The sequence below is a fragment of the Podarcis tiliguerta genome, assembly GCF_965153285.1.
Source record: "Podarcis tiliguerta genome assembly, chromosome: 12".
In the NCBI taxonomy this organism is placed as follows: domain Eukaryota; kingdom Metazoa; phylum Chordata; class Lepidosauria; order Squamata; family Lacertidae; genus Podarcis; species Podarcis tiliguerta.
The window spans coordinates 7,210,731-7,221,460 of record NC_139545.1 but is presented as its reverse complement, the minus strand read 5'-3'; the positions used below and the strand labels follow the sequence as shown (position 1 = coordinate 7,221,460).

General features: G+C 44.9%; 1 protein-coding gene across 1 annotated transcript; it reads right to left on the bottom strand.

The window, feature by feature from the left end:
- Positions 1-8: 8 nt before the first annotated feature.
- On the bottom strand, positions 9-10,205 carry RP9 (RP9 pre-mRNA splicing factor). Its single transcript, XM_083407133.1, is given in 8 exon segments — positions 9-1,745; positions 2,694-2,755; positions 3,238-3,329; positions 5,603-5,732; positions 6,720-6,750; positions 9,736-9,941; positions 9,943-10,051; positions 10,053-10,205. Coding segments are annotated over 8 exon segments (861 nt in total). The 5' UTR covers positions 10,091-10,205; the 3' UTR covers positions 9-1,552.
- Positions 10,206-10,730: the final 525 nt, after the last annotated feature.

Here is a 10,730-nt window from a genome sequence, read left to right as displayed (position 1 = left end):
CAAGCCAATACAGGTGAATGAGTTTTTTATTTGAGAAATCAGCTGCAACAATATTAACGCTTCTACCCTTATAAGGTTTCTCTTCTTCTTTTTAACAAAAGAGAACCTGAATTTATTGTCTAGTGGTGCTACGTAAAAGTATATTCTGATTATAACCACTTCACAAACATTTTCTGATATTTCAAAAGAATACATCTTGCTAACTTATTTTACAGACAATGTTTAGCTTTTCAAGCAATCTTTCTAGCAGTCAACCTGTTTGCTGCTTATTATTTTAAAAACATAGTAGCAAGACTATTTTTAACGCTTAAGGGTTCAGTTCCATAGGGCAGCAGAACTATTTTATGTGCTCTGCATAATGATATTTGCAGGAAAAAGCACAACTGAAATTTAAGTCTAGATTTCGATTGTAGTAATGCCAATCCTGTTATATGCTTTTGGTATGATGAAGCACACCTCTTTAAAATTACTGCTTGAAGATGGCATCATATGCAAAATTTGCATCATTTTGCCCTGTGAACAGAAAAGGCTTGTTGTGGCTCCCTATGTTACATCATATACACAACGCTTTCAAGTATGGAATTATCAGACAAAACAACTGTGCCATAATTCACATGGGACAAAACTTTAAATCTGGTTCTCTACAGCTTGTGATCCTGCAAACTGAATGCAGACCACCAACTCTGTTCCATTGCTTGACAACCCCTTCCTGTGCAGTTCCAAGCAGACAGGAGATTTGAAGAGCTCCTCGTGGTCTGTCATAAAAGGCTGAGTGGGTCACCTATTTTACAGGCTGGCATTAAGTTAAAGGGAAAATGTTTACATTGAAGTCCAGCTGCGGCCATGAAGACATTTCCTCCCAATGGCAGAAAACAAACCACTTTCCACAATACTGTGATCTGTGTTTAATCACACTGTTCTGTACAATGATAAAAAGTCATCTGCAGTACAGGCAATTGGAGTGAAGGCCACACCAAGTTCCTTTGTAGTTGTCTCAATTTTTCCCATTGTGTGCCTCAAACTGAGTGGCCAGAGGCATTCCTTGTTAGTCTTCCTTCAACAAAGCCCAGGTATTGGCTGTGCAGGACCACAGAGGCCTTGTTTACACGCCGCTAAAGGAACCCCTTTCTCCATATTCTCCAAGAAATACCACGGGGCGCTTCTCTACGCCTTGGGAGCTATGTGCCTGAATTCTCCACTGGCAGCTTCCCCCTGCCTGAAAATTCTAGATTTAATTTTTAACCTCTCAGGAGGCTAAAAAGAAATTGGGGGGGGGGGGGGGACAACAGGGCCCAAGAACTGCCAAAAAGGGAAATTGCAGGGGGTGGAGAGAAAAACACTTAAGACACCAGAGGCTCTTTATCTTAGGTGCAGCCCTCTGTGCTCAAAGTACCAAACTCTGTCAAACCTGAACAATGAGAAAAATGCAATGTGGGGGAGACCTGATAGGACAACTCACAAAATGACACCAGGGAGCACCTAAAACACGCCCTTTGCAGAGAATTGTTCTCCGAATGCTTCGCAAGATATTGCAAGCTTGCCACAAGTCTCCTCAATGCAGTTTGGACCTCTTGCTTGGTTTAGAAGATTTGTGCTTTCTCCTCTTCTTCTTTTTTTCTTTCCTCTTCCTCTTCCTCTTGTGTTTTCCTTTATATCCCGAAGAGCTGGAGCTGCTGCTGCTGCTGCTGCTACTGCCTTCTTCATCTGAAGTGGAATCCTCTAGCAGCTGCTTTAACTGCTGTATCCTAAACGTACAAATGGCCAATGAACACAAGATCAAATTCCCCCTTTTGCCTGGCAGGGCAAACCACCTGCAGTTTTGTTTTTTAGGTGGGTGGTAGTCTTAAATGGAAATGGAAATTATGACGGGAAAAGTGGAGGTCTCTACCCTTGAAAGCAACACTGAACTTTTCAAACCATCACCATTAGATGAGCTACTGAAATGTAGTGGCAGACACACTGAACTTTGAATCAAGTTTAAAAAAATCTCATCATACATAACTGGTAATCTCTGCCTCACTCACACACATGCCCTGGCCTGAGGGTAAGACTGATTTTTTTTTGAAAATTGATTATTATTAGGGGAAGGGGTGTAACTCACTGGTAAAGCATTTGCTTTGCAGAAGGTCCAATCCCTGAGGTCTCCAGGTAGGGCTGGAAATGTCTCCTTTTCTGAAACCCTGGAGAGCCTCTGCAAATCAGTGCAGACAATACAGTGCTGGAAGCACCCAGTGGTCTTATGCAGCAAAGACAGCTTCCTATGTTCCTATAGCACAGGGGTAGGCAACCTAAGGCCCAGGGGCTGGATCGGGCCCAATCGCCTCCTAATTCCTGTCCGCTGATGGTCCGGGAATCAGCGTGTTTTTACATGAGTAGAATGTGTGCTTTTATTTAAAAGGCATCTCTGGGTTATTTGTGGGGCATAGGAATTCATTCATTTATTTCCCCCCCAAAATGTAGTCTGGCCCACCACATGGTCTGAGGGACAGTGGACCGGCCCCCTGCTGAAAAAGGTTACTGACCCCTGCTATAGCAAATGGAGGCCTCCAAACACTCTATAGAGTGCTATTATCTGTGTACATTGCGGCAGCCTTTGGCTATGTGCAATAAAACTGACTGACTGACTGAGTGCTATTATGATTGTGGTTATTATTTGATGCATGGACCCAGATTAAAACAGGAATCAGTCTTACCGCATTTCCTTCTCATGGCGTTTATTTTCCCTTATAATATCATACATGGGGTCTTCATGTGCCTTTAAAGAAAAGGGGGGAGGGAAGCTCAGTGCCCAATAGAATAACTTGCAATTTGTTTTTTAAATAATTGCTGTGTTTTCTAAGGATTCAAGCAAAGACCTTGCCAGCCTATGTCCTCATGCAGAATCACTGGTGATTGTTTTATCCATATTAACTGCTCTTCTTTAATTTAGAGTCAGAACCAGGGGGTATAGGTATCTAAAATCAATGAATGATTCAATTGAATAGGTGCCTCACCCCTTTTGCACTCGCGAACTCTTCCCTTTCTCAACTGTTTTTTCTCACAGCTGGGCTTCTTTACTGTTTCATTACCAAGCTGGGGATAAAAACCTTAAAAGCAGTAGTAGGGAACGTTAGATGGGGGAAATCCTACCTAACAGCACACTGCAGAAGATACAAAGTTCCCTAGTTAAAAGAAAGAATTCAGAAATTCTTAACGTGGCAGAATATTCAAAAACACCATTAATAATGTTTTACTTACTACTCTGAATTGTTCTAGCTTCTGGTTGCCTTTGATGAAGAATGGGCATTCTTTGTCTCCCGTTCTGTGTCCATAACGTTTACATCTCCAGCCTTGAGGGAGAAATGAGAAATATTAACATAGTGCTGTGCACCAAAAAAGTAAATATTCAGTACCTTTAAAACCCAGTATCTAAGAATGATTGGCTTTTCTTTACAAAACAAAGCACTGACCATTAGTTGCTTGCCCTCACATGACCAGATTTCTCCCTGCCCTTGTCTCGCAGAGGAAAGGCAGTTGTGGCATGACAGCACATATAGAGCAAGACTGACATGCCCCCCCTGTTTTAAGCAGACACTGAAAAAGATTACAGGCATTTCCGCCCCCCCCCCCTTACCCAGGGGTTACATTCAGGAGCATGGGGAACATAAGCAGAGCCGTAGCTAGGTGATCTTGCGCCCCTGGCAGAACCGTCCAGATTGCGCCCTCTAGCCATGGACAAATTAGCTGCTCTTTCTGCCTCTCCTCCAACCCGCCACTCCACCCGTTCAATTCACCCTCTATTTAAAACCTTTTCTTATGAGGCAACAATCCATATTTTTATTTATAGACGTATTTATGGACATGGGACTTGGGTGGTGCTGTGAGTTAAACCACAGAGCCTAGGAGTTGCCAATCAGAAGGTCAGCAGTTTGAATCCCCGCGACGGGGTGAGCTCCCGTTGCTCGGTCCCTGCTCCTGCCAACCTAGCAGTTCGAAAGCACCTCAAAGTGCAAGTAAATAAATATGTACCGCTCCGGCAGGAAGGTAAACAGCGTTTCCGTGCGCTGCTCTGGTTCGCCAGAAGCGGCTTAGTCATGCTGGCCACATGACCCGGAAGCTGTATGCCGGCTCCCTCGGCCAGTAAAGCGAGATGAGTGCTGCAACCCCAGAGTCGGTCACGACTGGACCTAATGGTCAGGGGTCCCTTTACCTTTACTATTTATGGACATATTTTAGCCAGTTTTGCGGCCCCCCTCGCCTGAGCCCCTGGCGGGGGGGGGGGGGGGCGCCCACCTCACCACTCCCTAGCTACAGCCCTGCACATAAGTGAAATGGCATAAATTCAGGTGCACCCTCTAAACGCCCTCTCTGCCACTCTCTCCAATCCAGACAAAAAAATACTGCATCCAAAAATACCCACCACTATAATTGCAGCTCTGGGGCTGTAAAAATGGCTGATGCTGGTGTGCTACCGCAAACATCAGCTGTTAGATGGGGTGGCTCAGCAGCCTAATCAAAGCCCTGCTGAACCTCTGGTCTCTCTGGGGCTTCCTTTGCCCTCACAGATGTGGTCTTTCGGTCAGTTCGAAGCAGACAAGTCGGCACAAATGGGGCAAGGCGATCACACAGGTAAACTGGTCCCTAGCTGTACAAGGCTTTATATACCAACAGTATCACTTCCAACATGTCCAAGTACTGGATCAGCAACCCACGTAGATCTGCTGAGTAGAGGTGCTACAAGCTATCAGCAACCGTGCTGCAGCATTCTGCATTGACTGTGGGAAGCCCCACATAGATGGCTCAGGACCACGATACCTCAAGGACCGCCTCTTCCCATATGAACCTACCCAGACCCTGAGATCATCTTCTGAGGCCCTTCTTTGTGTGCCTCCTCAGCAAGAGGTCAGAAGGGTGGCAACACGAGAACGGGGTCTTCTCTGCAGTGGCTCCCCATCTGTGGAATGCTCTCCCCAGGGAGGTTTGCCTGGCATCTTCACTATACACCTTTAGGCGCCAGGCAAAAATGTTCCTTTTCAACTAGGCCTTTGCCTGACTTGATCCAAATCCTATACCCTTTTTTATAATGCTGACTCTTAAAAAAAAAAAAAATGCTGGCTCTTTTGGGGGTTTTTTATTGGGTTGTTGGTTTTGTTTTGATTTTATGTATTTGATATTTTATGTGAACCGCCCTGAGACCTTCAGGTATAGGACAGTATAAAAATTAAATTATTATTATTAGAGTACATTGCAGAAATCCTGTCTCGAAATCACCAGTGCCTGAACTGCTGAGGTCAAGCTTTCCTGGTCCAGGAATGATCAAAGCTGCCGTACGAAGCACAGCCAGAAGTGCAATATGAAAAATGACAGCAAGAAAAGAGACACCATTGCCTCTTCTGCCAAGATTTTGCTAAACCCTTCTAGGACTTCCTTGTCCGCATATCAGTTGACTCCTGCCTCTGCATCCTCATTCCTTCTCTCCAGCCTGTCAAGTCCAGCTTGTCATCAACTTGGTCCTCTGCAGATATTTTGAACTACATTTCCCATCAGCCCCAGCCAGCAAAGCCATTCATTCTTTGTTCCCCATTCCCCAAAAGCTGCACAGAAATCTACTTTCCTCACTCACATTGCATAACTTTGACCTCCTTCCCCAATGGCATCCAAAGCCCTTTTGTTGGGGCGTGGGCAAGGAATTCTCGGGCATTTTCATTGCCAGGTACGTCAGGAATGCAGTCCTCTGGTTTAGTCTCATCTTCCTGTACACACAAGAAGCAAATCAAATGAAAGGAAGAAGCGAAAACAAAATGGGACAAACTGGTCTAACCTACACCCCTGCGAGGTGGGATGGACTGCAAGACACTTTCTTACAGCAGATCTGCTATCTCCTCCAACTTTTTAGCCCACAACCAATACAGACTTAAGGGACGCGGGTGGCGCTGTGGGTTAAACCACAGAGCCTAGGACTTGCCGATCAGAAGGTCGGTGGTTCGAATCCCTGCGACGGGGTGAGCTCCCGTTGCTCAGTCCCTGCCTCCTGCCAACCTAGCAGTTCAAAAGCACCTCAAAGTGCAAGTAGATAAATAGGTACCGCTCCAGCGGGAAGGTAAACAGCGTTTCCGTGTGCTACTCTGGTTCGCCAGAAGCAGCTTTGTCATGCTGACCACATGACCCGGAAGCTGTACGCCGGCTCCTTCGGCCAGTAAAGCGAGATGAGTTCCACAACCCCAGAGTCGGTCAAGACTGGACCTAATGGTCAGGGGACCCTTTACCCTTTACCTTTAATACAGACTTACGGTTTGCACTTCTGGAGAAAGGCAGGCCTTTTAACAGGGCTTCCTTCAAATTCTGAAGAAGCAGGCCGGTGTGTGCACCAAGACGTCTAGGCAGGCTGAGTAAATCATTTGGCTTCCAATTCTGATCTGTTAACTACATGGCTGCCACAAACAAACTCACTCACCTCAGGGTACATGAGATTGCAATAAGGAGCTTTGGGGTCATCTAATTCAACCCCCTGTTTTATCTATACCATAGATAAGTATAGTGCTACTCTAGTTTCATTTAGCTTTTAAAGTCTTGCACTTTATTTTTACATATTGTGTGTGTGTGTCCCTCAATTATATTTTGTGTAAAACACTTCAAGGTTTCTTTTTGTATAAAGTGGTAGAGAAACTGCATCTTTGTTCCTGGTTTACTGTATTTTCCTTTTTTAAAAAAAGAACAGTTTTACAAGCTACCCAACCTACCTTAATAAACCCTGGAGGAAGTTTCTCATAGCTGGAAAAAGATTGAAAATATACCTTTAGTGTCATTAAAAAAACCCAAACTACAAAGCAAAAGCAATGCAGAAAGTTCAGCTGAAACAAAAATAGAGAAGGGGGTAATGTTTTTGAACACCTGTCACTCAGTCCCCCCTCCCTTATCTAAAGTGGATAGGGAGAACCACAGCAAACGGGCTTATTATTTATGTCATTCATTTTTCACAAAAGTCACAAACTGGTTTACATGTAAAAATATAAGATACTTGATCACAAGCAGCTAATAAAAAGCATTCTTATTAAAATCCCAAACAAACTCATCAACTCCAAACAGTGGTGTAATAATACATAGTAAAAGATGATTTAATAAATGAGAAATCTTAAAGCAACATCAAAAAGGCCTCAACTATCTGTTGATGCTGGCAATGGTATTAATAAAAAAGAAAAGAAAAAAGGTACCCCCTGATATGTTACAGATGTTACAGAGTTCAGGATAACTGCAAATCTTGATCTGAGTTTGGCTGAAAATGACTATATCCCAGAAACTATTTCAAGCAACAATCTATTTGTCAGACATAGTGCAGCCATTTCTGAGAAAACAATATTTATTTTCACCACCTTGCCACAAATGAGAAATTTTGAAAGCTTTTGTGTGTGTGTTTTTAGTGGCAGAAATGTGATATTGACTTGAAGCAGCCTGCCCGTTCTTTTTAAAAATAAAATAAAATAAAATTCTGTGTCATGGATTTGAAGCGATGCCATTTCATGGATACAAGTGGCTGTGCTAATTTGACAGCAAAATAGCAACTCTGATCGACAAAGTCAGAATGGGTAAATAAAAACAGCACTAGACAGGATGCCCTTCATGTGATCACTAAGGCTATGTCTAGATGACAGAACAAACCAGAAAGGAGGGAACATTTCCACAAACACCCCAAAAAAGAATATTGGGAACTTCTCGTGGCTACTCCTAGACGCTGGAACTCCCTCCCTGCAGAAAATAGAATCCTAGAGTTGCAGAAATCACAACACCTGGTACCCTAACCTTACTGGACCCTGCTTAGCTTTGCAAATATGCCAGCAATTTTATTGCTTCCTTTCCATCCACCAACAGCTGAACCAACAGCCTTATTGTTAAAACAGCGTTTTGGAAACTGACTGCTTTTAATGAAAAGGTCTGGTGCTGTGCTGTTTTTTATTGTATTTGTATGGTTTTAATAAATTATACACGTGTGCATGTATAAAAGAAACCCAGACAGACAGAAATAGCTGAAGCTAACAATTATTATTATTGCTATTATTTATGAAACCACCCTTCATCCGAAGATCTCGGGGCAGTTCACGGAATGAACATACGAGACAAAAACACGAAATACGTAATAATAAAAACGAAGGCCAAAAATATGTAATTGTTTTTTAAGGATTGTTTTTTTCCTATGTCTCTGACTGTTCTTATTTTATCAGCAAGCCGCCTTGAATCCTGTCAAGGGAATAGGTGGTTGTGTGTGTATATGTATGCACAGATCTATCTATCTATCATCTATCTATCTAAATCTATCTGTAGTTTGTTAAGATTTCTGAGAAAAGCAGCTCAGCCACCTCCCGGGATTCGGGGGGCAGGGCCGGATTTAGGTTTGATGAGCCCCTTAGCTACTGAAGGTAATGGGGTCCTTTATATGCCCAGCTATCGTTTGTCAACAACAAATTGTCACTGTTTTTTGTGTTGAATATATGCTATATGCTAATTTATGGACCTAATAGGTATCTAAAGCCTACATGCAGAATATAGGCATCCTATATATAGAAAGGAGCAAACCAGTGATATTTTAGGGAGCAGCCTAGCAGGTGGGGCCCATTACTTACATCATAGGAGCCTGCATGACACAAAACACTGCTGCTGCATGTAGGTTCTATTTCATTTGTTTTTTATCCTATATTTTGGAAATGTGCATGCAAGTTTTATTTTCCTTAAAAAAAAAATTGGGCCCCCAAGGGAGTGGGGCCCTAAGCTATAGCTTGTTTAGCTTATACCAGGCATAGGCAAACTCAGCCCTCCAGCTGTTTTGGGACTACAACTCCCATCATCCCTAGCTAACAGGGCCAGTGCTCAGCGATGATGGGAATTGTAGTCTCAAAACATCTGGAGGGCCGAGTTTGCCTATGCCTGACCCCTTGGTGGGGGGTGGGGAATAAGAGAGCACCCCTGAGCTAAAGGATCCCCTTCAGAGCTAGAACATTTGCACAGACCAGATTTCCTCAACCTCGACCATCCAGATGTTTTGGGACTACAATTCCCACCATCCCTGACCGCTGGTCCTGTTAGCTAGGGATGACGGGAGTTGTAGTCCCAAAACATCTGGAGGGCCGAGTTTGGGGATGCCTGCTAATCTTCAAAACTGCCCTGTGAGGTAGGCTAGGCAGGGCTGTGGTCGACGCATGCACTCTGTGTTGAAAAGAAACCCCTCCCCCCTGAATAAACATACACCAATTTATTGAGGGTCAACATAGTAGAGATATAATATAAGGATGTATACAATTTTATAATATGCAGGAATTAAAATTGGTTGAGACATCAGAGAGAGGAGCGGAGGGAAGTCGTAAGGGGAGGGGGGAGGGTTTGTTGGGGAGGTGGAAGGGGGAAATGGGGGGAAAGTAATGAAGATGATTTGTTATGTGAAAACTGTTAATAAAAAATGTAACAAAAAAAAGAAAACACCCCCCCCCCCAAAAAAAGGACCAATAATTCTGGGAAGTGGCTCAGCTGCTCTTCTCAGCAATCCTAACAAACTATAGATATAGATATTGTCACAGTATAAGCCAAGCATAGGGAATATTTCCTCAACCTCGGCCCTCCAGATGTTTTGGGACTACAATTCCCATCATCCCTGCCCACTGTTCCTGTTAGCTGGGGATGATGGGAGTTGTAGTCCCAAAACATTTGAAGGGCCGAGTTTGGGGGTGCCTGGATTCGGGTGAGGGAAGCCGCCCCCCCCCCCCGCCTTACAAGGACTCCAGGTGCTTGATCTGCTGGATGTGCTGCACTTCCCGCTTCTTCCTCTTCTGCTCCTTCCGCTCGTGGCCTCGGCTGCTGGAGCCGGCGGGGCTGCCGCCGGGCAAGGACGACGACTTGCTGCGGCTCCGGTGCCGCTTCGGGCCTCCGCCCTCGCGCCGGGACATGGTGCGCCGGGGAGCCGCCGCAGCCCGGCCCGCCCCGAACGCGGTGCTCGGCGCCGGCCTGGCGCGCCTCACTTCCAGGGGAGGCCAAGCGAGCACTTCCTCCGGCCCGACGGGGCCGCCTCGCCCTCGGCAGCGCCCCCGCTGCTTCCCGGCGCCGCCTGCTCAGACGGAATCGAAGCCATCCATGATCAATCCCTAACGAAACCCGATCAGTTCACAATAAAACCCGGTTGTCGTTTGCAGCGCCGGATTTAGATCCTCTCTGAGCAGCGCCGGATTGACGTGTAAACTAAGCAAGCCCTAGCTTTGGGCCCCCCCTCTCTTGGGACCCCCAAAAATATAATGGGGGGGAAACTGGATGTATATTTCCAAAATTTAAGATAAAAACAAATAAAATAAAAATAAAAACAAATAAAATAAAACCTACATACAGCAGCAGGGTTTTGTGTTGTGTAGAGACATCACCTTGCCAAAAAAGGTCCGTATAGTAAAAGCTATGGTTTTCCCAGTAGTGATGTATGGAAGTGAGAGCTGGACCATAAAGAAGGCTGAGCGCCGAAGAATTGTCGCTTTTGAATTATGGCGCTGGAGGAGACTCTTGAGAGTCCCATGGACTGCAAGAAGATCAAACCTCTCCATTCTTAAGGAAATCAGCCCTGAGTGCTCACTGGAAGGACAGGTTGTGAAGCTGAGGCTCCAATACTTTGGCCACCTCATGAGAAGAGAAGACTCCCTGGAAAAGACCCTGATGCTGGGAAAGATGGAGGGCACAAGGAGAAGGGGACGACAGAGGACGAGATGGTTGGACAGTGTTCTCGAAGC